Source organism: Temnothorax nylanderi, unplaced genomic scaffold, assembly GCF_030848795.1.
Source record: "Temnothorax nylanderi isolate EJ_2023f unplaced genomic scaffold, tnyl_v1.0 TNYL_tig0064_pilon, whole genome shotgun sequence".
Taxonomy (NCBI): domain Eukaryota; kingdom Metazoa; phylum Arthropoda; class Insecta; order Hymenoptera; family Formicidae; genus Temnothorax; species Temnothorax nylanderi.
Genome location: NW_027249126.1, coordinates 619,384 through 647,194, shown reverse-complemented (window position 1 = coordinate 647,194; position 27,811 = coordinate 619,384). Strand labels below are relative to the sequence as shown.

Below are 27,811 nucleotides of genomic sequence, written 5' to 3'. Positions count from 1 at the left end.
GATATGCAGAAATGAATAATTTATTTCAAAATAACGGGCATCTCGGCATATACTGACTAGCGATAGCGAATCGAGATATCTGTTTCTTTAACAATACACAAAGTTTGTTAATCTTTCATATACAATTTTGCGACTAATCCGTGACGATAAACAATTCTGTAATATTGTAAATTATTTTAAATCGATGAAAGCGACGAAATTTGGTATGCCAAGTGAAAAAGAAGTTCGAAATTCAGATAAACGATTTCTTATAACAATCTATAAAAGTAGTTGTTATTTTCGCTTTAAAAATTTTATTGTGAATCAACACCTTATTGATTTTGTTCGAAGACTGACCGTTTTAACCCCCCCTTTTTTAACAATTTATAAAATTTACTTATTTTTTCATATATCACGCACCTTCGTGATAAACACCAGAACGCCTACCTCATAGCGATTCAAAACTCGAAATATTCTTTACTTTTGTTAATGAATGGTGTTTGTTAATCTCTCCTATGCATTTTCGCATCTGACTCGGCCATAAACATTTACGAAATATTCATAAATAAATAGAATTGACGAAAGCGGCGCGACACCTAATTACACCTCTATTTCAAAGCGATTCGAAACTCGGGATATCTTTTGTTTTTAATAATGAATAGGGTTTGTTAATTTTTCTTATGCATTTTTGCACCTAACTTGGCCATAAACAATTACGAAATATTCATAAACAAATAGAATCGACGAAAGCGAGAACATCTACTTCAAAGCGATTCGAATCTCGGGATATCTCTTTCTGTTGATAATGATTGGGCCTTGTTAATCTTTCCTATGCATTTTTGCATCTGATTCGGTCATAAACAATTACGAAATATTTATAAACAAATAGAATCGACGAAAGCGAGAACATCTACTTCAAAACGATTCGAAACTCGGGATATCTCTTTCTTTTAATAATGAATGGGGCTTGTTAATCTTCCCTATGCATTTTCGCACCTGATTCGGCCATAAACATTTACGAAATACTCATAAACAAATAGAATCGACGAAAGTGAGAACGTTTACTTCAAAGCAATTCAAATCTCAGGATATCTCTTTCTTTGATTAATAAATGGGCCTTGTCAATCTTTCCTACACATTTTTGCACCTGATTCGGCCATAAACATTTACGAAATATTTGTAAACAAATAGAATCGACGAAAGCGGCGCGACACCGAACGTCTACTTCAATTTAACGTAAATTACTACAACAGTCTATCTGCATTATTCTACACCATAATTCTTGCTCAAGAATTATGTAAATCAAATGTAAAGGACAATGTAAAGGACAATGCAAAATTTGTATTTTATTATAAAATACAATGACACATGACAATCTTTGGTAAGTCATTTTTGTAAAGTCATTATCGCCCAGAAAATAACTTTCTGCTTATATCGCGAGTGCCTCCGGAAATTAAATATACGTACACATACATTTGACATTCTAATATTATTTCGCTCGTTAACAATAATAAAAATAATTATAAAGCATTTTATCTTTTTATTGTCTTATAGACGAGGTAAAAAAAATTATGCAAACTGGCTCGATAACTATTGCACTGTTATCAGGAGCAATTTCTTTCTTCTTCTCTTCTTCCGTTTCTCCCTTCTTCTCATAACGAGAGACGTCTCTTCTCTTTTCAATTTTTCTCGACGTTAGCCTCATAGCTCTTCCTGGAATTGCGAACCTCTCACAGGATTCATAGCGATAGAGACCGTCGACACCATCGTTTTGCTGAAGTCCTTCGAGTAGTCTAGCCGAAGAATAAGATACAGCTACATTTTGATGAAGACACTCACAGTTTTATGTAGAATGCACAAAAAGAGACAATTGCCAGAGAGATAAGCTATTTTTTAAAGCAAGCTATTTTTAAATTTAAGCATGCATATATACAGATTTACATTTTGCAAAATATAATAATATAAAGGACTATAAGAAAAATATGTATTTGAAGAACAACGAAATAATTAAACAGACAAAGCTACTTTACGTAATATTGATACATATAATAGTATATCAGAAGAGGATAAAATATTATTTTTTTTATTTTGAATCACAAAGTCTCGTAATTTTGTTCTAAGTGTCAATATAATTTAGTTTTAGTAGTTAATTTAATAATTAAAAACTAGCAGTGAAGATTAAAACTGCATTTAGACAAATTAAGTCAACAGTAAGTTAAGCGAATTACATCGAAAAAAAAACACAAGGACTTTGTTAGCAAATTGTTAATTATAACGATGATCGAAGATGAAAAAGCATCCAGGCGACGATCGCAGCAATTCGACATCGCTCGTTCGTCTCATCAGTAGAAGAATGGGATTAGGAACGTGCTGAGCATAGAAGAAAATCAATGATTAGGGGGATGCGATTAATCGACGTTAGCATACATACACACGCGCAGACTGACCAGATACCAAACTGGTACCAAAGTGGCGATCAAAAACAGAAAGCGGCAAACTTGTGGTGCCCTTGACTTACGAAGTGAGCGAGTTGTCGCTTAGCTCGCGCGTTCAGTCAGAGTTTGGTGAGCGTTACCGCGTGTCGTTGCTCGAAGTTACCTTGGGCGTAGTCATGCTGATGGGCCTGAAGACCGCCAGCCGGCGCACTGCTGCCGTACGGCGTTAGGCTCGCCCTTATCCACGAGCAGCCGATCACGCCGGCGTACGCCTGCCTGTACTGCTTGTTCATGATCACGTAGATGATTGGGTTTACGCACGACGCAAAGTACAGCAACAGATATCCCAGAATGTGACATTCTGAAACAATTTCACGTGACGACGCATGATAGTAACAATCAGTTGATATCAGTAGAACAAAAGTCGGCAAGCTTTTTCCGTACAGGACCGAACAGTAAATAGTTTAGGTTTTGCAAAGCTTTTAAGATATTATGTACTTAGATACTTATGAAATAGGAGAGAGAGACAACAAACTTTCATAAATTTTTGTCTTATTAATGAAATTTAAAACTGAATACAGACAAAGGTGCGCGATAAAAAAGATTTATCAGAGGATAAAATGCTATTTTACTCAGAAGTCAAATGATATGGTGATATGTTCTTACCGGGACATCTGACTTCCGCGTCGGCCACCTTGACGATGGTGATCGGTAAGTAGCACGCGAGGAAGCTGAGAAAGATGGCCAGTACCATCTTCGTGATCCTCCATTCGCTACGCTTCTGTTTGAGCTCCCTAATATCCCTCCCGGGCGTGTGAGGCGACTTTATCGTCGGTCCGGCGTGCTTTCGCATTCGCGATTCCGATCTGCAATGTTGATTAAATTTCGATCGGTTAATATAATACAATATAATCGAATTGGCAACGCCAACGGTAAAAAGATTGTTTAAAAACGTCGGAAACGTGTCAATTACTTGTGCACCACCCAGAATATCTTGGCGTAACAGCCGACGATCACTACGCAGGGAATCAGGAATCCCATGACGAAAAGGAATGTCTTGGAAGTGTGACCGTGACGGTCCTTGACGATGGAACAGGTCTCCAGATTGGGATCGTAGTCGAATTTACCTGATGAAATACAAATGAGTAATGAACAATAAGTAATAGCAAAATGTAATAAATATGTATAAAATATATATACATATAATTTTAAAAAATATTTATACTAGCTGCCTTTTAATGCGAGACATGGTCTCTCAGAGATGTAATTAGACGCTAAAGAATTTTAGAATACAGCTGCATAATGCTATATAGATAGCGAGAAAAAGGTAGCTGCGAATGTCGACGGGAGGCGCTGGACGACAAGTTCGGAGCTCCGAAATACGATCGCGACACCGGACGAATATCGAGAAATATGCTAACGTTGATATGTTCTTTAATACAAGACATATCTTTCTCGAAAATAATTAAAAGATAAAAGTTTTAGAATGTACCTATTGTAAAAAGGCGAGGAGAATCGTTAAGACAAAGATATTTCTCAAGAATCGTTCAGTGTCGCCCGTCCTCTTTCCGATTCCCATCTTTTTCGTCGACCGCCATTTTGTAACAGCATTTTATAACTTTTTATCACCTAATGTTATTCGAGAAAGCATGTCTCGCATTAAAGGACCCTTAATCATATTGATCATTAGATTAATACATTATTACAATCTTAGACCATAATTAAAAAATAGCGAAAATTTAATTATTTATCCATAGAGACGCTAAAAGACGGTAAAAGTTAATAGAAGAATAAACTCGGATGATAAGATAGGCGAAACTCAGGTTTCAACATCGCGAAATCTCGAAAAATTGCTCCTGATGTATCAGCAAAGCATGATGAGCGAGAAGGTTGCAGTAGGTATTCCGAGCGAGGCTGTTGCCTCCCCACATTGCCTCCTCGTATCGTCGCGGTCATTGGTCAGCGCGCGGAGGCCTGCTGCCCCTTCCAGACGTAACTGCCAGCGCTCTGATTGGCCGTAGGCGGGGCATCCTCGTCGCGCGCTCGGCGCGCCGTTCCGATGGTGATGGGTAATAGTGGGGGTAGGCGGGCCGCTGCTCGAATACCTACTGCAACCTCCTCGCTCAACATGCTTCCCGCGTAACAGGAGCGATTTCTGAGGAATTATAGACTCGGGCCGCTGCTCGAATACCTACTGCAACCTCCTCGCTCAACATGCTTCCCGCGTAACAGGAGCGATTTCTGAGGAATTACAGACGACTCCAAACTCGAGATTCTCGCTTTTCACATTATCTAACAATAAAATTCTTTTCGTAATTTATATGATCTTTCAAGCGTCTTAACAAACGCATAATACATTTCACGCTATTACTTAAAAATAATAATTAAATATTAATATACATTGTTTATTAAATTAATAATGTTTTTGTTAATTATTTTTTTTATAATATGTATATGTATGCATGAATAACTGAAACTGCAGTGCTCGTGCCCGTGCTCGGCGGAAAGGTATAAGAGGAGCTTCGAAATGCGACGAATGACGCTGAACAATGACTGGACATATCTCGAGAAATACGTTCATTTTAACATTGTTATATGTCCTTTAATACGAGGCATGCTCTCTCAGATGTAATTAGACGCTAAAGAGTTTTAAAATGCTGCTGCACAATGTTAGACAACGAGAAATAGGTAGCTGCAAATGCCGACGGGCGGTGTTGGACCTCAAATTCGGAGCTCCGAAATACGATGTATCTATTCTTTAATACGAGGCATGCTCTCTCGAATTTGGCGATAATTGATAAAAGGGTTTTTTCTTTATAAAATTTTGTATTTTTTGAGAAATGTTCGTGGTTGCTCTAACTTTCGTCAGTTTTGAGAGATATCGGGCTATTTATATTTCTATTATATTCTTCAGCCTCTTTTCTACCCCTATTCCATATATAGATAATTCTTTAAGATTTGATTGATTAGACCTAGCTTTATACGCGATCAAAGGTCCATATACGAGGTTTACGAAAACAAAGCTTCCTCTATGAGGAAGCAATATGAAGCAGTAAGTATAAAATTTTTAATTTCTTTAGTTGGAAGTCATCTTTATGTCATATTAGGAGCTTAACGTAATAATCCTTACCCCACACTCCCACCAGTGTAGGTATCTGCATTCCGTAAGAGAATACCCAACAGAAGATTATCATCGTGGCTATCCAGTACTTCTTATAAACCCTGCTATAAATGGCGTGATGCGCTATCATAATGTATCTGTAAAACCAACAATTTTTTAATTAAAATCTCATATTATACTTTGATTTCGTCGCATATTAATTCCGTTCCTTAGATTCGGTCGAATCGAAGAAAATCTTTTAACTAGACGCACGCACCTGTTGATAGTAATTGCTGCGACAGACAGGAGACTGACGCCGACGTTTCCGTACCGCAAAAAGGGTACGAAGACGCAAAAGAATCGTACGTCCGCCCAACCGGCATTGATGAACCTGATAGAATCGAACGGTAACACCAGCAGGCAGAACACGAAGTCCGCGATGCACAAGCTGTGGCATGAAACAATTTCATTTTAATCGACGTGAACATTAGAAAAAAATCGCGTTTTAACATTTAAAAAATGCTTGAATCTAGGAGTCAATTTTATGTTAGAATGACGCAATATGTTCGTCATAATGTGTGCTTTTCATTTAGCGACTCAAGTCGACACAAGCGTCATTCTGTCTCTTTTCAATATCTAGTGAGCAACAAAGATAGAATGACGCTTGTGTCGACTTGTGTCGTTAACTGGAAAGCACCTAATATCGACACGAACACGATGATTCATATACAAGTTTTTTAAATATGTGTGTAAGGAAGCTATTTATACAGCATTGAGTAAAGAATTTTTATGACAAAATTAAGAAAACAAAACTGTTTGTCGCACCTTATGATAAAGGCCGCTGCAACATTGCGAACTTTGGGATATTTACACAAAGCAACGATCGTCAGTAGATTACCGGCTAGACCAATAATCATGATGATGATTGCCACTACCGCCGCGAAGGTTCTCAAGGGCTTCGGAAATCTGCGACAGATAAAGCAATCATGAAAACGATCTATCTTTGTTATTGTAGCTATATTCATTAACAAGTAATATAATTAAATTTTAAATATAAATAAATCAACGGCGCTTTCCTTAATTTGATTTTATAATTAAATTCATTAACAAGTATATAAGTATAATAAATAATTTTAAAAATGTCAAAACCAACTTTTCGAATTGAATTCAAGCTCAAGTGTAAGTTTCACGCGTTTAAAATAACAATCAAAATCGTGCGCAGTTTTAAATTTAATTCACTCCATTAATTTGCGATTTAATTACACAATCCAAGGCAGCTATAAGGAAAGTATGATTGGAATATCGACGATTCTAAATATTACTTATGCTCCAAAAGGAACGACGTACCTTGACAGTTCCGAGTCGACGATGGTGCTGTGCGTAACGTTGTCCATGACGCGCGGCAACCACGTGTCCGTGCCGTCCATTATGCCGGTCGTGCCGAAGGTGTCGAAGCTCCGGTCCAGCGATTCCATTCGGCCTCGCGACCCGACCTCGAAGGCCTGTGGCATTCAAGAGCGGAAGAACGGAATTAAATATTCGACCTGCGTTCCCCTTTCCGGATGACTAAAGCAGATGACTAAGTCTCGTGGTTAGGAGCACGAAAACATTTTGGCGAACGCAAAAACAAGACCCGGAATATCTCTACCTTAGATCGGTGTTTTAGTTTACCGCTATCTGACGAATATTAATATTAATGCTGTTGCTGCCTTCGTGATCGGTAATGATTTTAGCGCACCAGGGGACACGATTGCGACATTATGGCAGGGCGCGAAAGAGGCAGACGTGGAATTCCTGTGAAGAGGAAACCGCGATTTAAAATTCCGATACGAACTTGTTTGAAACGATCTGACGTAAAGCGGATGCGACAACGCACTTGCTTCAAAACTGTTTCCTGAAGTGCAACAGAGAAATGCTCGCGTATCAACGAATTAATCATTTGTTTTACCACAATTTATCAAAATTCGTAAGAGCATGAAATGCTATTTAAACAACCGAAGGTTGGCAGCAGTCGGGAGAAAAATTAAAATAGTCAAAAAGTATCATAAACGTGTATATCAGATTAAAGTATACAGTTTTTGTAGAATCTATTAATAAAAAATGAAATTTATTAAGAATAATACTCTAAATAAACAATGTTTTGAGACTATTGTTAAAAATGTATATTTATTACCAGTAATATTAAAAAAAAGATAGTAATGCCACGTGATACATGCTACATTTGTTTCTTTATACGAATTTCTGTATTCTTCACTTACTTCGATGTACAGCATTTTTCCGAACAAATATATTATATTTCTAGAGTTATTGAAGACTCCGAGTGAAGGATCCGCGAAAGCGATTGTCTGAAGACGCGTGGGACGTTTGACATTTGCGTTATGCAAATTCCGCGCGTGCGATTCTGCGCATTAAAATAATTCTTCGACGTGGACAATGGTCGGAGAACGACTTACGTTTAGAATTTATTATTATTTATGGGCTCATGAACGAAGGGCGCCACCGACGGAAATGGGCCGTCCGGAGAATTTACGGAGGACAATGCGAGGCTCTCGCTTATGACACCACGCTAATTCTCTATTTTTCAACGCGCTTGGGCATTAATAACTCGATCCGATCGTTTCGCTCTTGATAATGTTTCATTAATCAAATTACTGAAGTCGATTCTACAGACTTTAAATAATTAAAATCCCACCAACCTATTTCTTGCTGCAATTATATTTGTTTCACGCGATAATTATGAACGTTAATGATTTCCAGGAGGAAGTCTGTTGAATGTTATTTTTAATTACGAACGAGAATACTAATTAAGGTGAAACAAGTTTCGTGTTTGGAAAATACATATATGTAAATGTGATATTGAAACCTGTGTATTGAGATATATTCACGTTTATTTTTCAGGCATTCGAATTCACATATTGATTATATATACGCTTAATTTATAAGTCATTTATCTTTCTTATTCTGCCTCCGACTGTTCGATTGCAGCCACGCTGAATAACCGAGTTTACTAATGACTGCGGGTACATGAGTCACTTGTGTTTTTGAAACATGTGTAACGATACTCGATATCACAAACTCACAATAGGCACGTATCCTTGCAATTTGAATAATTACTCTTAAGTGCTGATATTATTATTGTTTATTTCGTTTCTTCAAATTGTCTATCTAAATTTATTTCTTATTACTAGTAAATGTAATTTATTAATTAAATGTAAAGAAGTTAATAAATATAACTATATAATTTTTTAATTTTGCGCAGCTTTCATATTACATATATAATTTCGTTGTAATATAAATGCACTACGCTTTCAAGGTATTTACGAAAATTCTTTTATAAATTTGAAAAGTACACACCGCTCACGCTTACGTTGGTGTCAGGAATTGCAATGGAGAACTCTGTGAATAATCGATTAGCGATCGTGGTCTATGTGCAAACGTGTAGTTGCGGAGGGTGCGTTAGATTTGGTAAACTGGGGTTAAGCTGCGGTACATTAACCCCGATTGAGCTTAATTAAGGGAAATTAACGGACACCCGGTACTAGGCGTCCCCTCGCGACAAAAAAAAAGCGATGAAAGCCGCGGAAGACATGGGAACGCATTAACGCGTCGCGTCGTCTGCGTCGCTGTTCTCGTTTTATACATTTTGTCAACATACTTGATATTATCATAACCACATTGAATAATTTATCGTTATCAAAAAAAACTTCTGAAAAAATGAACTAAATATTATATGAAAATATTGACAAAACAAAAAAAGATCGAACTTAAAAAGAAATTAGTTTTTAAACTTGACGTTCGTTTATGTATATCAAGTTCAACATTTGTCACCACGTTGCGGTCACGTTTGAATAACGTGAGCGAAAAGTCTGCATAGGATGATAATTTTTTAATTAGAATTAGCATTAGAATTTAAAGAATTATTCGCTTTTATTATTACTACAAGAAAATTGAATTCTGTTAGGTAATAATCTGCTGTTGGTTCGGGTCTGATCAGGTGGCAGGTATTTGACTTCGAAACGGGCGTGTGTTGGACTTTGTTATCGGTTCGATAAGCGAAGCTAATCGGTTTCTCGCTGCGACGGAGGAAGACCCTGCGCGAAAACCGCGAACATTACTTCTCGTTCCGTGGAAGTCGTCGGCGGCGAATTGACGTCACACCGAATGATTTCCGTGTTAATCATGCGGCGAACGGCAATGAATGAGTCAAGTTGAGTCACGGTGAAAGTACCTAAGCGCGAGTCGTCGATGCGTCGTCGATCCGCGTCTCTCGTTGCACCTCCCTCGGTCAAAGGCGCGTTTAAACCTTGTACACGGATTTACGTTTATCAGAGGCTTATATATCAACACTCCGTGTAATACTTCGGTCTGAGAGACCCCCGCCGATTTACCGCCTCTAATACAAATTAACACCCATCAGTAACACGCCGATACCGCGTCGCCTTGAAATGTTTATTCACAGCTTCATTCGTTAAAGGATGAGCTAATACATATAGCTAATACATATTTATCGAGCTAATACATATTTAATTAAATAAAACTCGACTGCACAAAATTATTATTCAATTAAAAAGTTGATCGTTCTAAAAACAATATGCCGAGAGATCAAATTAAATATCACGCTTTGACTTTTCTGCATCACTGCAGCGCAGTATATAAAAGCGAATAAAAGTAATAATGTAAATTATCACATAATTTTTATTACGCTTGCAAAAACCTTTCGTGTTCTTTTAACGACGTAAACGGCGAATGATCTCGGGGTATGAAGAAGCAAATACCGAATGTGCGAAAAGATATGTGCGCGCGAGCTGGGCGCGGGATCGTTGAAAGTCGATCGAGTCGCGCGACAACTCTCGTATCCCGCCCACGAGAGCACCACGTGGTGTGGATGTCAAATGTCTGCACGTACGACACAAAACATGTGTCGTGCTATTCATACCGTGCATTTAGCGCCAAATATGCTGTACGCCGGGTGACATTAAAATACCGACGTCGTCGATTCACTTAAAACGCAACGTTTTCTCGTAATTATTAACTTTTACGTGAATATATTTACGGACATTTTTAATTTAAGAAAGAAAAACAGTTTTATATATATACCGCAAATGTGGTAAAGCAAGTAATAATGATCTGTGCAGATCACAGGAGTTTTAAATCTATATTCTGTATAAAATATTAATTAGTCAACCTTGGGATTCGAATAATTGTGTCCAATAAATATTTAAGCATTCGAAGGTCCATTTTCGCATTAACTTTTGGTACGACCCAGCTAATTGAATGCTACACCATGCATCATAATTCTCTCCACGTCACGTTTCTAAATTGCCCCTTGGGACCATCGGGTAACTCACCACGCTTTTTTGCCCGGTTCTCGGCATTGCATTGGTCCCTCAAGATCGCAGACCAACGCCGCCCTTGAGATCAGAGGAGGACTCACGCGAGTGAAAACCGCGATTACGATCAAGTGAAATGATATTTTTTAAAGAATGAATTAGCCGAATATGCAAGCAATTATCTTTTTTACTTCATTTTTTTTCAAGATGAGACTTTGAACGCTTGAATTCGGATGGAAATCGGTTTCGTGAAACTTTAATATTTAAATTAATATGTCGTGAATCGATATACCGTAAAAGTTAAGAAAGAGAAGAATAAGTAAAGGGAAGATGATAAATCAGAAGGTATCTCGTCACTTACCGCTTGTTAGTTGCTCTTATCTCAGACCAGCCATAAGTTTGTCGACGAGGCAGGTAGTCGAAGAACCAAAGGCAAATCTATTGACTTTTGTAGATTGAAGAGTATGACAGGAATTTTTTATTTAACAATAGTCTTTATCTTCAATGCGTCCTCGTCTGTGTCCTCACGAAAAACGATGAACGACCACTTTACGATATGTCGAACTGAGAATTGTCTAACAACGTTGTTTCAGGAGATACAACAGTTCTTCTATCGATTGTCTAATTATTAAACAATTAACTCGCGAACGGAGTCTTGCAGTCCTCTGATAGTTGACTAGTATGAATTTTATTTTATTTTATGTCAACTCGTCATTAATACTTCCTTTTCTCTCTCTTCTTCGTCCTATTTTCTTCAATTTCCTCGTGGAAACTTCACTTCGCTAAATTTTCTACCGATTTTCACAGAAGTCACTTGAGGTCTCTTTCTTCTCGAAAGAAAGCTGCTTCTTATCCCGTTAATTATTATTTGCACTTATTCCTATTAAAAATATTTCGTTTTTAATTTTATTTTAAATTGTCTTAGAACTTTTTCTCTTTTCGCGGACAATACCTACCCGCTTGGTTCGCAAGGCGGACGATCGCGGCGACTAGCAAATTTGATTGCGCGCTATCGGTTCTACGGGGACCGAAACGACTCGGGGACCACCGGCGCGAACGCGCGGTTGCTCGGGCACCGTGTATGCGTCAGCGTCACCGTGAATGGACTGCTGCTTATCCAGCATTCCGTCAGATTGTACACACGCTAGATACGGGGCCCGCGAGTAGGGCGACCGCGCAGGAGGAGGAAGAAAAGATGTTGGCGGAAAGGGGAGTTGCGGGGGAGCGGCTCGGTGTGGGCTCGATGACGAACGTAGCGATGGCACATCTGCACCCAAGACCAAGCAGGGAGAAGGGGGAAACCCGAGTTGACCCTTTCGCTGTGACACATCGAGCCGCTTCTTTTTCAATTGCACGGAATGTGCTGCAATTGCGATATATCGCGTTCTTTCGTTGCTCCGCCTAATTAAAACGAGAACGGTGCAAATTACCTTGATCGATTGGTCGGTTCGTAAAGCCTTCCTTGCCGATTATGTAAAGTAACTTAAGAATTATCGTAAGTATAAAAGAATATTCGCATACCTTCGGTTCTATATCTCTATCGAATAAGGAGTTAGAAAGTTTCGACGAAGTCTTACCTTATCTTGACATAATTTTTATCTCTGCCTCGATTATCCGGGAGTCTCTCATGAAACAGTCGCCCAATGCAAGAAAAGATGAATGTGTAAGAAAGAGAAGGCCGTGAGACTCGTGAGTCACACACGGATATGTATACGAGACGTTAGAAGTACATTATAATAGAATGTTAATAATCACGAAGAATTAAATACTAGGCAAAATATAAATTTGATATATGTATAAATCAAATTTATATAGTTTATAACAAACGAGCCAGTTTTATTCATTTTATCACGTCTGAGCGAAGCATTTTATAGGAGAATCTTCAAAAGAAGATTTACTCAGCTTGCTAAAAATATGTTAAGTAAGATTAAAATAACTTAAACCACAATAAAAGTTACCTGGTTAATTAAAATTTAACTGTCTCGCGACCGATGATAAGCATAAACCGCAGTACCAAGGCGGGCAAACGGCGAACCGTATTTGGTATCAGATATTCGCAAGAGAAGAACTTGTACTCGAGTAACCTACTCGCGGTCAACCGATAAGATCGTAGCTCTTAATACCGCGGGCGCGTTTATTACGTAAGCAACCGAAGACACGGCGAGAGTGAATTAGACTTAACGAAGTGGAACCGACCGGCGGCATTAATTGGTATGACTAAATCGAACGTCTCGTTAGTTTCACGCGTCATAAAGGCGACCCGCATCCAGCCGTGGTTGTCCGGAATTAACTCGGTCGACCGAAACTCTCCCATTTTTCCAATCTGTATCCTTATTCTATTGTAAGAGACATTGATGTTATCAGCGTAATCTATTTAAGTCAAATATAATAATCAATCCGTTTATGCATATATAATATTAATAACACGTTCGTGTGCGGCGTCCTAGATTTGCCGGATATGTTCTTCCGGCGCGTTATAGATACGCAATATCATAAATTAAAAATGTCAATCATCACAAAGCAGTCAACGTAGAGAGTTGAAGAATTGTCAGTAATATTGAAGTTTCGTGTGATAAGAGAGGATTGATTTTTAATTAGTCAAAAATGTGTGACCAAAAAAAAAACAGAAGAGATATAGATCATAAATCAGAGAAAATTAATTTTAATATTGCCCACAAGATTTATCATTGAAGAATAATGCGGTAAAATTCAAGACGCTTCGCAGAATGTCATCTGATTAATTTTAAATATTAATTAAAACATAATCGTGCACATTATCCGTTGATTATTGATTGCAATTATCGGATATTTCTTCGACCATACCACAGATTTTTTTTTCATAAACTACATTATTCAATTTCGTTAAAAGAAGACGCGATTATCAATTAATAAGCAATATAATGTATTCTATTTTACGAACAATATTGCATAGCTTCCTAGACAATTAGTCAGAGATTTCAATGAGCCCCTAGAACTCGGACCAGCAGCGAAATGGGGAAACGCGCTTCCGACTCGCTCGCTTCCGCTCGCGGTCATTCGTGCGCAGCTGGAGGCTCTCTCCCTCGCGACTACTACTAACAAAATGCAATTATTTTTAAAAAGGATGTAGGGACGCTCTCGCCACGGTTTCCAGGGGACGGTACGCTCCCGATCAGACATGTAGGTGCTCTACCACAAGTGGCATATCGACAATGGGACGACATGGGGCTGGCTGGCACCGTTTTAACGCTTTCGCTTATACCACATACATAGGTACGCAACATGCCGATTCGCATAATAAATTGTTTATAACAAGATTGCTGAACGATGCCCTCGGTGCTTATCTAATTTTATAAAAAGCAAGTAATTAATATCTCTCATGTAAAATTATACGATATAGGTCGCAAAAAATTCTATCGCGATAGTAAACAAAAGAAAATAATCAAAGAAGCGATCTCTTTCCGATTGCCGAGAGAACTCGGTTTTCAAGAAAAAATTATCTCTCGACATCGGAGTCAAAGGAGAAGTCGAATTTGGCGCAAGCGCAGCATCCGCGGAAAGTGCATATACTCTTGTATACACCCTTGAGAATCTTGCTAATAATTCCGCCAGTTTATTCGCGAATTTTGCCGAGTCCGTTTCGTTTGCGCGTCAATTCTATTTCTTCCTTTCTTTGTTGATCATTGGCTGTGCCACAAATAAATTTGAGTAACTCTGTTTTTTCATCAAATTTATTTATTGTGAATATATCCTATCGACGAGATATCTAGCAATTGCGACAAAGCAGGCGAAATTTATAGTTTCCCAGACGAAACCACTCGAGTCTGCCAAGGTCAAGATGAGAACCGGCAAGAAGAAGAATAAGTTGGAGACATGACTAACGCCTCAGTCCGGTTTCGAAAGGAACGAGAAAAGATCACGAAGATCTCAAATTATTGCCGATAACCACCGTCAATGAGTCGGAAATGTGTTTTTTATTTTCGCAAAGGTAAGTGCAGCACTATAAACCGAATAAAATCTCTGGAATTTTTATTCAAGACACAATTCTCTCGTTAAACAACTAAAAGCAAAATCACATTAAAATATTTACTATGTTTTTAATGCTCTATACTACGTTTTTGTTCGCTCTTACTCTAATGCATTTAGTGAAAGTGACCTAATTTGCGTGCGAACGTTAATATGTTTGTCGGCGATGATTCGCGGACTATGCGAGCATTGCGAGCTATACGAACTGACCACCGATACTCCGCGGGTATACTATATAGACCGCGAGAGGCCGAAATTCGAACCATAGAATAAACGTCTGAAAGTTTACACTCCGGCGAAAGAGTTTATCGTCTCAGGTGGCGAAAATAGATCTCTCTGTTCCTCTCCGACGCACCGTTGGTTGGGAGAAAAAAGAGGCGCGCGGTCCGACACGCGGCGTGAGAAATTCGCGCCTTTGAAATGGCGACGCGCGCACACGTGTCGGTCGTTAAACGGGATCGTAATGTGTAACACAACCCAGGTAGCAAGATGACGTCCAAAGACGTCTTAATGACGTTAGAGACGTCATTAAGACGGAATTAATACGTCATTTGACGTTATTCTGCTACCTGGGAAAGAAGAAGTAAGAAGGGAAAAAGCGCAAGATATAAAACAAATACGCATGTACATTTTCAGACTCGTGTAAATTCTTGATAGCGTATCCCCTGAATCTTCCTGAGAACTCAATTACGCGCTATAATGCATAATTAAATAATGCATAATTTACATTAATCAATTTTTGCGAAAATAACAAAGCGTTGCTTTAATCACGCTACGACGACAATTATTATTTAGGTCACTATATAAATAGATAAAATAGATTATATATAAAATAATTATAAGTAGCCGATATTATCTTAAAGAGTTCTCCTGAAAATATCAAGATAAATAAATATTTCGTGAATGGCGGAAGTTAAAGTGTCAAGATTCTATTTACGGCCCTGATACGACATTCGTAGACGTTATACTCGGCGAGAGTTCGGCTTTCCGCAGATGCTGGAATACTGGAGGATGACGAGCAACGAAACCGAACGCAACCGCAGCGGCGACGCTGCGATAATCGAGGAGATGCTGCAGGATCCAGGATCGGTGATCCTCTTCGTTGATTATCCACGGTGGCTGCTGTGCTTCGCCGCCGCCTGCTGCATCCTCTTCATGCTGGTCGGCATTCCGGGAAATCTTATCACGGTGATCGCGTTGTTTCGCACGAAAAAGGTCCGTAACCGTAGCTGTAGCCCACATAACTTCGTACGGTGAATAATATTAAAAAGAAAATGCAGAGGAAAAACGTTTAAAAGAAATTCATTGATTATAGTAGATCTGATGATTCGATTAGTATAGATGATACAAATTTCATATAACTTCGATGTTGGTGTTGTAGAAAAACGATGAAAGTAGACGATTCGTGGAGAGAAAAAAAATTCACAGAAAAGTAATATATCAATGCTGGTGTTGTTACAATTGAGTTTTCTTCTTAAAAAAAAAAAAGACATTCTGAAGTGCTTGTTAATACACAAATAACGCATGCACTGCTATTTGTACAACTCGTTTTGTGCCACTCGTGGCAATTTTCTCGACTCGTGCTCGGAAAGACTTAAAGTATGATGAATTCGTATTATGCAAGGCTACTCATGTTTCCGGCACTACTGCTTACATGTAGAAACCTTAAAAGCTGTCAGAGTGGTTTACCTCGAGTCATTATACCTCTTTAGTCTTACAAAGCGTTAATCCTAGCAATAATGAATAAGGACTTCAACGTCCTTAATCACACTACGACGACAATTATCATTTAGTGTAAAAATATTTCTTGATTCAATATTCTTAAACCACAGTTTTATCTCATAAAGATCCTGCTTTATACAATTTTTATATTCTACAATATCTTATATTATTAATTTTTTTATTGGATTAAATAGCTTTTGTTCACAAAATTGAGATTTCGAGAAATGTTTCTATTTAAAATGAGGCAAATCTTTCAATTAAATAACTTTAATATTTATAATTGCAACACTGTGTAATACTGTTACTAATAATAATAATAAATACATTTTATGTAGAAATTTTATTATTATTATTATTATAAAAAATTGATATTTTTCGGAATATGGGTAATAAAATTGTTTTCTTGCGTAGCAAAACACATTTTATTTCTGACAAATTAACGCTGAACGGAGGTCGTCGGCACAATTCTATAGCAAAGCCTATAGCCCGCCAGTCGATCATCAATGAGTTAAGTTTGGAATCGATTACGCGGAACTGCGCGCATATACAATCTTGTGTTTTCACGAAGGTTCACGTACTCCGATATAATCGACTAGAATTGAATTGCGAAGTCTCTATCAACTTTATCGTGTTTACTCCGAGAAATTCGAAGTTTATTCGATAACTTGGCAAATTAATTTTCGCGTTAACAATTTCTTCGTTATTATTCACACATCGAATACTTGCTATAATCACGATCAATAATGAGATATAAATAATATATAAGTAATTTCTGAACAGTTCAGACAATATAACAAATCTTAAGAAGCATAGTTCTAGCCAAGTATACAGCCAGTTATTTATTAATATAATTATTTATTATATTATATATATGTATAATACGTATTTATTAATATAAGTATATTAAACAATATATTTAATTGTGAAGAAATAATTTTGTAATTTTATTTTTATTTTTAACATCAATTTTTTAAATATTGTTTTGATATTATTCTTCTATAATTCTCTATAATTAATTTTGCCACAGCTAAAAAATGCCACCGCGGTCTTCATCATGAATCTCTCGATATCAGACTTGATGTTCTGCTGTTTCAATCTACCACTCGCGACTTCAACGTTCTGGCACAGGTCGTGGCTGTACGGACCACTTCTATGTCGGCTGTTTCCGCTCTTGAGGTACGGCCTCGTTGCAGTCAGCCTCTTCAGCGTTCTCGCGATCACGATCAATCGCTACGTCATGATCGGTCATCCCGGTCTCTATCCTACGTAAGTATAGGAACTTCTCTCTCTTCTACTCAAATATTTTATTTTTCATAATTAATTATTTTATACGTTTAATAAACCAAACAAATTATTATTGCGCACGTAAAATAGATAAATAAAATAATTGAAATAACAACTCAAAAACAGAGATGCTGTGGATTTTAGAATCTTTCAAGTCAATTTTCTCGAAAGAGTCAACCTTTTATGTTTTACATTTTTTACTTTTTACACGAGGAATTATCTTCTTACAATTAGTTGTATTACAATAATTGATTATCGAATGTTATTCAAAGGTTGTATAGAACAAAGTACTTAATACCGATGGTACTGGCAATATGGATCATCGCTTTCGGCTTGTTGATCGTCACGTGGTTCGAGCGATTCGGACGTTTCGGATTGGATCCCGCTATCGGATCCTGCTCGATCCTGCCGGATGTAAACGGACGGAGCCCGAAGGAGTTCCTCTTCGTTCTCGCGTTTTTAGTACCCTGCCTCGCTATTATCGTTTGCTACGCCAGGATTTTCAACATCGTTCGAGAAACTGCTTCGAAGAGCAGAGGCAGAGAAAAGATCTTCAATATAGAACCTACGGAAACCAGCCATGACGTAAGATCTATTTATTTCTACGACAAAAGAAGAGAGAAAGAAAATTTAAGATTAGCACAAATGAAAATGAATCACGGAAAATATATATTTAAAAGAATAAAAAAGAAAACTGATTACTTCTGTCTCGAATCTCTACAAGTTTTGTTGAAAAAAAATACGATATACGCTTGACGACAGGTATTTTGAATATTAACAGGAAGAATTTATGTATTTTAAATAAATAAAAGTAAATAAAACATTAATAATTGTTTACTATAGAAATTAAATTAATAACATAGTTAATAAAAAAATTCTGCTAAAATAAACTTCATATTTTTACTTAATTTATCAAAATATAATTATCATCTTTTCAATTACATTGTTTAAAACCTAGCTTATCATTTTTGGTATTTTTATCTTTACAGCAACCATCCATCACGAAAAACCAGGAGCAAGAGCTTTCTGTCCTCTGCGCTCCTTCCTCATTGATGCAAGCGATTCTTCTTAATTCAGATGAAAGAACGGATCTTGAGCCACCATCTGCATCCATTAACGAAACCTCGTGGTCTAAACAACCGATCCACGATCAACAAAAAGCGGATTGCGCGAAGAATACACGTACAGACGATCTAACAACGAATATCGATGCAAACTCCAACAATGGTTACGATGCTTCTCACGCCAGCCTATTGGAGAATACACCGTTCGTAGATGATGGTGAGATCGAGAAATCGGACTTCACAGAAACGAGGCTGTTCCTGAATCGGAATCAGTACGAGCCGCAGCGGAAGTCGTCGGAAAATCCCTGCGGTCAGCTGGAGAGACTGACCGGTCGACCGTCTTTCATGGTGGAGTCCTCGCTGCAAAGGATCGCTGGTGATGAACGCTCGGATCGGCCGGATTCGAGGCCCGAACGATCCTGCGCGAGGAAAGCGTTTCGCAGACAATCGAAGTTTAGAAGCGTCGGCAAGACGCGCAACGGCGAATATGCCACGCCTAGGATGTCCATCAAGGATCGGAAGTTGCTGCAGATGATCCTCGTGATATTCGTGTCGTTTCTGGTTTGCTACCTGCCGATCACCGTCACGAAGCTCTTCCAAGGCGCGGTCCATTGGCAGGGCCTAAATATCGCCGGCTATATACTCATTTATCTGACGACCTGCATCAATCCTGTTATCTACGTCGTAATGAGCTCCGAGTACAGAAGCGCATATAAATATGTGTTGCTGTGTAAAGGGTAAACGGACAACGCGTACCGTAAGAGGAGATTGCCGAGTCTACTACCCAGCTGAATGTTTAAATATAAATAATTACGAAAATAATGAATATATAGATAATGCATAATTGATATTTGTTATTTAGTGCACCTGTATTATTTAAGAATTTTTGTTGACGCTTCTCGATGTTCTCTTTTTCATGAGATAATTTCGTCTTCAAAAATCAATGGCACTTGAATAGTTAAAATTGTTGATTTATTGTTAAAATATACATGTAGATTTTTAGTCTTCTAACAGTTTAAAAATGATTTTATTTATTTCAATAAAATTAGATAAAATGTATTATATCTACGATGATGTTTGCTATTTTTACTTGCTTTATGTATAATCGGATAGCGATAGCTGTTGATATTTTTGTACCTAATCTATTGGAATAATTAGAAGATAATGAAAATATCTAATTGTGTGTAATCGGATGGCGATAGTTGTTGATATTTTTGTACCTAATCTATTAGAATAATTAGAAGATAATCAAAATCTCTAATTGTAAATCTAAACGGTTTTCATTAGGAATAATTTGTAATTTTGTGTATCTTCATCAGCGGTCCTTAGTCTTCTAAATCTTTGCGAATCGCTATTAAAAATCAAAACCCATCAATAAAAATTTTTAAATTCTTATAAAATTTTACTTATAAAAATATATTAAATATATTCTTAAATATATTACATAATCGACATTTTGATTACAAACTGTGAGGACTAAGAACCGCTGATTCACACTGTACATTACAAGTGCATTATAAAGTGAAAGCTTTGTAACATTCTTACGAGGTAGTTAAATTAATTTTAAGTATGTTACACATGACGCATTGAACCTTATCTATATTCTTAGCTATATATACGCGAGTTTGGTTATTTTTAAAGAAAAATAGATTTATCTATCATTCGCGTTAGATCACTAGATTGAAATATCAGATATATTATATTTAAGATGACTGCTTCAGCTCTTTCAGTCCTTTCGGTCACTTAATGCCGCAACATTAAATCCCTTTTTCTTTCCATGAGAATAGTTTCGTTATTATCAATTTTTTAAAGATTGCCCTTCGTCGCATTTGAGAAAAACTATATACATTAAAATATTTTAATATTAAAGAAAGGTATCCGGGACTGAAGAAACCGATTTTCGCGATGTTAATACTGATATTAGTACCTCTCGCTAACAACGTTCAATTTCTATCGAGGTTGGATGGCACCGACGCCGCTTGTATTGTGCTGATGTTCATACCAGGTGGCCAGCTCTTTTCCGTCTTTTCCCCGCTGGCGGTCTTTGAAGTAACCTTAGTGATGTCGAGCTTGCCGCTATCGCGATTCTTGTAGTACAAGAATCCGGCCGCGCCGCCCATGCCCATTCCTCCAAGGATCATTATCCACTTCAAAAAGCTACAAATCGAAGTACCAAGATAATTTAATAGATGATTTATTACGTTGGCAAAGGTTTTGATCTAGGAGAAGCCGAAGGAATAATTGCCATTTATTTTAAGAGCGTTAAATTGATCGCGGGACACGTATAATTAAGCTATAGATATATTGACATTAGCTATCAAATATTATAATTATTTAAGAAACGTTGCCACAACACTTACGTAACCACCGCCGTCACTTTGAACACCACCTTCACCTTGTTGACGAACTCATCGTCCAGAAGTATTCCTTCCTCTACCCAGAACAGAGGCAGCAACGCCTCCGGAAAGTTCTTCATCAGTTTGAACTTCGGTACCGGTTGTATGAACATGTTGAACTGTAGCCGTTTATGCGCGCGTATCGGCGTGGCTGTCATCGGTTCGAAATCCATGTCGAGTTCATGCTCCGACTGTCGTTGGATATAATTTATTTAAATTATACAACGCCCGTTGTATTTATTTATTTTTTTTTATTAATCTGTAACCACCCGTATATCTCGATATCTTGCTTATTTGTCGATTACCTTATTCGGGTGTAGGCCATCCACCATTCCTAAATATTTCCCGTCGGTATCATAAAAATGCGGCATGGATCCAATGATGGGTACGCCCAGACATTTCGACATGTCGTATAAATTTTTCGTCAGACAATTATCCGGCGCCGAGCAGAAGCACTTTTCCATAGGATTCGTGCTACTGTCTCCCAGGTCCGCGGTGTAATGAAGAGTATTGAGGCCTGGGAATTTGAGAATGTTATAAAAAGCAAAGCTAAATAAACGGTAACGTATATCTATATTTATTTGTGTTTCACCGTATTGTTCCGGAATTTCAAGAAATTATATAATTATACAATAAATTTTATCAAAAGATATATAAAAGCATTATACTTAATAGCAAAATTCTGCTTCGCAAAACGTTTTTGCATTTCGAAATGTTAAAGCCTCAATAATCAAACAAGTTGTTTAAAGCCACAACTCCAATTTCTTGGTGTAAATAACTGCGATGCAATTCATATGTATCGTACAATTTAAATTTTAAGTTTTAAGTTCTTTTAATACATGCCTTTGAGTTTGGTGTGATGCGAGAAACGCGCGCTGATACTTCGGCAGATCTCGTAGCCGAAGGAGACGAGGTCATCATCCGGTCCGAACAAAGGCGGAAAGATCGTCGTATCGGTACCGTTGTAGGCGTTGCAGTGATCCTCCGGCCAAATGTCTAATGCGGGTTTACCGTCGAATTCCAAGACACGACCGACGTCCTTGTAATTCTTAATACCACGCAGAACTTTCATACGTTGCGGCACGGCGGTACCGTTTTTCTGTGAATGTTCAATTTTTCATAAAATCGTATTTTATTGAAGAACAACATAATTTTTATGATTTTCTCATACTTTTATACACGCATTTTTCGCAATGTAACATCCAGTGAAACGACAATAATTTACTTTTCTTTACGATGGAATTGCCGTCAGACGCAACGTCATAGTTCGCTATTATCTCCATGCGTGACTCGCTTTTTCTTCAACATGCAATTAGACTGTTAATTTATCTACTTATCATCATACATCCAAGACGCCAGAGATAATAGAGAACTGCATTAGAATAATGTTACATTACGCATTAAACTGAATATACAAGTCTTTTTTAAAATACAAAAATAAATACATAATTCCAGAAACAACAAATCATTCAATTCACTCGACGGTATTTGAAAAATTCTAACCAGCTTCGCCTAAAATAATTATAAAAATATAAATACATGAAAATCTTTTGTTATTAAGAATCCTCAAGCAATTAAATTTTTTTATATTTATACGTCATCCCCGTATTAAATAATAAAAGATTTATCATTTTCTTTCGGACTGAAACCACTTACCCCGCCGAAAAGGGAGAATTTGTAGCGATTTTCACCGTCTGGCACCAGATCTTTCGCTTCCGTCTTCAATACGTTGCACACTGCCGACCCGGCGAAATCTGTCACGGTACAGTCGACGGGTAAACCGTCGAAAAGTATATCCTTGGCCTTGGCCGTCACGAATAACGAGTCCGGCTTATGGAAGATGCTGTCGACGGCTTTGCCTGTGTTATTCATTCGGTAATAAATTTTAACGAATTTCAAAAGATATAGTAGATAAAGCTCGTATAACGATGTTTCCTATGATTACGTTTTCATAAATCATTCGCTATTTTCGTTAAGCTCGAGCTTAATCGTCGCGCGAAGAAACGCACGTGGCGCGAATATTGTGGCGATCGAGGCAACGAAGACCTTATAAATAATTCGCAGCTTCGTCGAAGGTGCACGTACGCTATAGAAAAACGTATCTCACGTTCCACTTTAAACCTTCCGGCGCGCATTTATTATTATAGTCCGCGTCGACCCTGTGCGATACGGCCGATTCGCGACCGCAATCGATACGCGACATTGAAAGAAAATGAATGGCACTCGATACTGATAAATCGTATCTACGTACCGATAATCCCGATCGCGGCGGGCTTGTCCTTAAGGGTGGCTGCCACCATGCCCAGAATCATGAGGTGAGGGCACACCATTATCTCCTCGCCCGTCAATCCTTTGCTCTTCTTGGCGTTGAAAAACCACGTTGACCTCATGCTGTATTCGACGGAGTCCTCATCCTCCCGATCGACAAGATCAAACTTCACCTTCCACTCACTGGAATCGATATTTCAATTTTAGAACGAATAAATTTACGAGAACCAGGAGTAATTTTCGATTAGTGCGGATCAAATAAAAAAAGGTCAAGACAGATTAAAATAAAATTGCGGATATGTCGATAGAGACGCGAGCAATCAAGTACAAATTTTAATTTTTAACAAAATAATAGCAATAAAAAATAGAAACAAAAGCGATTTTAGATATCGTGTTTTTCATAAATTCCGTGACAATTTATTAGATTTAAAATATTGAATAAAAAATTTTTATATAGCGTGATTATTGTAAAAGCGACTCACTCGTAGAAGAACGGTCCAACTTCTTGCAATTTCGGCTTTTGACCTTCCTTAATTTCATCAGGGTTGGTTACATTGAACAAGTAGATCTTGAAGTCCAGTGGAAACGGAGTATTCGACCACATGTCACGTATCTCGCTTCCTGGTTTCAGCGCAATTTGCTGAAGTGTACGTTAAATCTTGTCAGTTTACGATCACAATAAAATCGAGAAATCAAATAAAAATGATAAAGTTGCCAGTAAGAAATTCATTTTGTAAGACATTTATTTCTTAAAATTGTAGATTTAATTTAGAAAAGCTCTCGATTGTCCGCAGCGAATTTGCGACATGATATCTAGAATTTTGCAATCAAAAATGAATCTGTACCCATGTGGATTCCACAAATTACAGTCTTGGCGCAACATACGCGAGCATTTATGTCGGTGAATGTTACGGTTAATTGTAGCTGTGGGAGTAAAATAAATGTTTATCAGCAGTCGCATGCGACCAATTCTGAAAATGCGCGTCCGTGTCACGTAACAGTGCAGCGGGAAAAATTATAATTATTAATTTCAGATCGGAAATTATAATGCAAATAAAGATGAAATAAGATGAAAGCCGAAATAATGTATTGTAACAATACATTATAACATTATAACGAGGGTTCAAGGATTTCGCGACATACACTTTTGCGGAATGACTTGAACGTTTTATAAAATAATAACGACTAGACAAAGACTGGACTGTTCGCGTAAAATTTCTTAGAACGATCTGAGACTTGAGAATGGCAACAGAAAAATCAAATTATACGAATGTTAGTACATTCACCGCCAAGTGTATTTTACGTGACTTTTCGTTCATGCCAATTAAATTATTTTGTAATAAAGAGAACAATAAAATATTTAAGTTATAGTAGTAAATTTATAGTATTAAGTGCATCTCCTATCTTGCCAGGCCTCTGGTTGTAGATTTCTCTCTGACGTAGCTCTTTGTATGCCCACCATCCAAATTATCTTTGGTCTACCTCTCCCCTTCCTTGTGTTATGAATGTGTTAATAATGGTGTAATAAATAACTTTAAAAATTCAGAAAACAAAAATGTGACATTCAGGATATCTCCTGAGAATTAATTTTGCGAATTACGCAGAAATAAAATTATTACATAAAATATAATTTAAAACGCTTTGAAACACGAGACAATTGTTCACGTCCAATGGAAGTGCTGGAAAGTTTTATTATTTCAACGGTATACGCGCTGTCTGACAATTCGAAATAATTATGCCTCGCATCGGAGTTACATAAATCGCTGTAGATTATTGTTATTGCGCTGACATATAATAAATGATATTAAAATTATCCAATAAGCGATATAGGAACGTGTCTTCTTATAGCAAGCTTAAAATATTTCATGCAACAACAGAAATAAAATTTATTTATTAAAACTCGCTTACCTTTTTAATCTGCGATCTAATCAGTCCTGGAAACCCGCACCAGAGTAGAATGCCGAAAACGAACATACTTCCACCGCCAATTCCGAGCTTCTTTATAGACACCATTTTAACGCTCTGCAGAAACACCAAGCGATATTTAGGCATAAGCACACAAACGGACCGAAATAGACATTTGAGCGATTATGCATACACTTCAAACACTTATAAATTTGAGCGATTGAATAACACATAAAATTAGAAATACACACTTAAGTTTGCATACACACTTAAGTATTACATGATTACACATTATTATCTATATATTGGAAATTAATAGCGATTAATTACGACCTATTGCACCGCTTAACTCAGAATATTATCACGCGTTTTCGTAAAATGCTTTGAAAAACGCTAATTATCAAATCCCCTTGGTCTCCTTTTGGAGCAATCGCGTTTATGAGGAAATATTAATTTTTCACGAGCTCTCTTCTTAATTCGCGATGATTGAAAGTCGACATTAAACGATCGAAACCTTATTGTATCCTTCGAGGGCGCGGAGCACGTTGTCAAACGCTCTGCCGAACGGGACCGTGTACAGCAACTTCGAGCGTTTTAAGATATCGTACGTTCTCCGAACTTCGCGAACGGCGACGTCATACGCGCGTCGCTTAGTGACCATTATTACGTTTGATAATGGCACACAGATACATCTGTTCTTGTCGATTTCGCACCACTCTGATTCGAAAAAAGACACCTATCACTGCACTATGCTTGATAAAGGAAGATTCAAAATTCCTCCGATTGTAATCTTTAAAATTCTCTTAATCGACTTCTCACGTTCATGAAAAATTTCGACTGCAATGTGTAAAAAATAGATTGCGATCGGTATTATAATATAAGATGTCAAAAATTAAATGTTAAAAATAATACGTATTTAAAAATATTCTCAAACTTAATAATAGAATATAATATAAAACAAAGAATGTATGAATATATATAGATATACTCCTTATTTTATATCTTATTTTATTACATTAAAATTTTTTCTTAATACGGAAATTCATAACACAGTAAATAACACAGCAAAAATAAATTAAAGAATAATTAACTTATTACAATTTCACACTATATTATTATAATAAAAATCAAGATGCACGAGAAAAATTCGTTCTATGCCGTAAATATTTTCGTTTCTATTTTTTATCTTAGTTCAAACAAGTAAACTAAGCACATAATTTTTCTTCAATATTTGCGTATTAGTACCAGAATTTACTATCAATATTAGCATTCGATATTCAGTATGGGTAATCTGATACCAAAAATATTCGAAATATCAGTGTCAGAGTTCTTCGCTCAATTCTTCGCGTCGAGTTTTCCGCAGACGCAATATCGCTTTACGTTTATATTCCTTTCCCGCCGTTAAATCCCGTCGAAAATACCGGATCGTACGAGCTCGCGGTAAAACTCCAATTTGGTATCCTCATTCACTCGTGGTCTTTTCTTCGCGCAATCCACAGACCGCCCTCGTCCCTTTATCCGAGTTTAAAATCTCGCGTAAGTACATATCTTAAGCTATCAAGAATCGCGAGATGGAAGCCTCGACCTTCCCGACGTGGTACTGTCTTCGCACCTGTGCGGTCTCCCGGTCGAACTCTTCGCACCTCCCTTAACGTCCTCGTCGTCGACGTAGCCGTCGCCGTTGATCGTGCGCGGCTCGTCGCGAACGGACTGCCCGCGCGATAATGACAGCGATTGTTTTACACCAGGCCGGCGTCGGCGTACTCCTACTTGCTCTTGGCCTCGTCTGTTCGTCATGGTCTTCTCGGTTTCCCTACCTAAGAGCGCGGCATCTCCGGCAGAATCGGATGCACCAACGGCAATGCGATCAAAGACCCGCAATCTTACTCGCTGACTCGCAAATACGTAACGCTGGAGACCCTGCGAAAGTCTTGAAAAAACAATTAGGCTGACCAATACTAAAGTCATGTTGACCCTCGCTTCCTGCGTGTTCTTCAATTACATGATTTACTAGTATAGCATATAAATATACAGAAGACCCTACATGGCTCGATGGAAGCGTGTCTGACTCAAATAAATGTACAGAGAGAAGAGTAAACAATTGTAGAAGTTTCGGTCGTTTTGATCTTTACATAAAAGTTCCTTCAGCCAACAAATGATATATAGTATCACATCTAATGATTATGAGTGTTATCTAAAAAAGAATATACGACGACATTGGTAATCATTAGTACTGTACCTTGAAACTGTGCAACAATAAAATTACTACATTACTATAAATATTTCAGTTCATAATGAGCCAAATTCTATTATTCTATATTTG

At 37.5% G+C, this 27,811-nt stretch overlaps 3 protein-coding genes across 8 annotated transcripts; 1 reads left to right on the top strand and 2 right to left on the bottom strand.

Annotated features, from left to right (window-relative positions):
- Positions 1–1,300: 1,300 nt before the first annotated feature.
- Positions 1,301–11,973, bottom strand: Moody (G-protein coupled receptor moody). Of its 2 annotated transcripts, XM_071708101.1 has the most exons (10): positions 11,801–11,973; positions 11,206–11,724; positions 6,862–7,016; positions 6,340–6,480; positions 5,792–5,962; positions 5,545–5,672; positions 3,388–3,541; positions 3,081–3,280; positions 2,578–2,775; positions 1,301–1,772 (listed from the first exon to the last, which is right to left on the bottom strand). In XM_071708101.1, exons 3-10 carry the CDS (start codon positions 6,987–6,989, stop codon positions 1,681–1,683), a joined length of 1,212 nt encoding a protein of 403 aa, XP_071564202.1. In that variant the 5' UTR covers positions 6,990–7,016; positions 11,206–11,724; positions 11,801–11,973; the 3' UTR covers positions 1,301–1,680. The 2 variants fall into 2 exon arrangements, with proteins under 2 accessions (XP_071564202.1, XP_071564203.1); XM_071708102.1 differs by having other exon boundaries at positions 2,498–2,775; positions 11,206–11,973.
- A 2,039-nt stretch (positions 11,974–14,012) lies between these two features.
- Positions 14,013–19,983, top strand: LOC139773568 (G-protein coupled receptor moody). Of its 2 annotated transcripts, XM_071708097.1 has the most exons (6): positions 14,013–14,096; positions 14,624–14,811; positions 15,809–16,064; positions 17,599–17,837; positions 18,128–18,440; positions 18,845–19,983. In XM_071708097.1, the coding sequence occupies exons 2-6, from the start codon at positions 14,789–14,791 to the stop codon at positions 19,658–19,660; spliced, it is 1,647 nt and encodes a 548-aa protein (XP_071564198.1). In that variant the 5' UTR covers positions 14,013–14,096; positions 14,624–14,788; the 3' UTR covers positions 19,661–19,983. The 2 variants fall into 2 exon arrangements, with proteins under 2 accessions (XP_071564198.1, XP_071564199.1); XM_071708098.1 differs by lacking the exon at positions 14,013–14,096 and having other exon boundaries at positions 14,235–14,811; positions 15,843–16,064.
- LOC139773567 (sensory neuron membrane protein 1-like) lies at positions 19,875–27,807 on the bottom strand. Of its 4 annotated transcripts, none has more exons than XM_071708095.1 (9): positions 27,101–27,807; positions 25,492–25,605; positions 24,066–24,223; positions 23,567–23,766; positions 22,972–23,174; positions 22,159–22,414; positions 21,621–21,832; positions 21,280–21,506; positions 19,875–21,076 (listed from the first exon to the last, which is right to left on the bottom strand). In XM_071708095.1, exons 2-9 carry the CDS (start codon positions 25,594–25,596, stop codon positions 20,863–20,865), a joined length of 1,575 nt encoding a protein of 524 aa, XP_071564196.1. In that variant the 5' UTR covers positions 25,597–25,605; positions 27,101–27,807; the 3' UTR covers positions 19,875–20,862. The 4 variants fall into 4 exon arrangements, with proteins under 4 accessions (XP_071564196.1, XP_071564194.1, XP_071564197.1 ...); XM_071708093.1 differs by lacking the exon at positions 27,101–27,807 and adding an exon at positions 26,910–27,079; XM_071708096.1 differs by lacking the exon at positions 27,101–27,807 and adding an exon at positions 26,869–26,912.
- Between the last annotated feature and the right edge of the window lie 4 nt (positions 27,808–27,811).

Excerpts from the sequence above, each read along its gene's own strand:
- LOC139773567 (XM_071708092.1), bottom strand. The coding sequence starts at position 26,149 with ATGGTCACTAAGCGACGCGCGTATGACGTCGCCGTTCGCGAAGTTCGG. Across the intron at positions 25,606-26,002 it reads CCCTCGAAGGATACAATAAG|AGCGTTAAAATGGTGTCTAT; the intron begins GTTTCGATCGTT and ends GTGTTTCTGCAG. Across the intron at positions 21,077-21,279 it reads AAAGTGACGGCGGTGGTTAC|CTTTTTGAAGTGGATAATGA; the intron begins GTAAGTGTTGTG and ends TTCGATTTGTAG.
- LOC139773568 (XM_071708097.1), top strand. The coding sequence starts at position 14,789 with ATGTGTTTTTTATTTTCGCAAAG. Across the intron at positions 14,812-15,808 it reads TGTTTTTTATTTTCGCAAAG|ACGTTATACTCGGCGAGAGT; the intron begins GTAAGTGCAGCA and ends CGACATTCGTAG. Across the intron at positions 17,838-18,127 it reads CATCCCGGTCTCTATCCTAC|GTTGTATAGAACAAAGTACT; the intron begins GTAAGTATAGGA and ends TGTTATTCAAAG.
- Moody (XM_071708101.1), bottom strand. The coding sequence starts at position 6,989 with ATGGAATCGCTGGACCGGAGCTTCGACACCTTCGGCACGACCGGCATA. Across the intron at positions 6,481-6,861 it reads GTCGACTCGGAACTGTCAAG|ATTTCCGAAGCCCTTGAGAA; the intron begins GTACGTCGTTCC and ends TATCTGTCGCAG. Across the intron at positions 3,281-3,387 it reads ATATTCTGGGTGGTGCACAA|ATCGGAATCGCGAATGCGAA; the intron begins GTAATTGACACG and ends TCAACATTGCAG.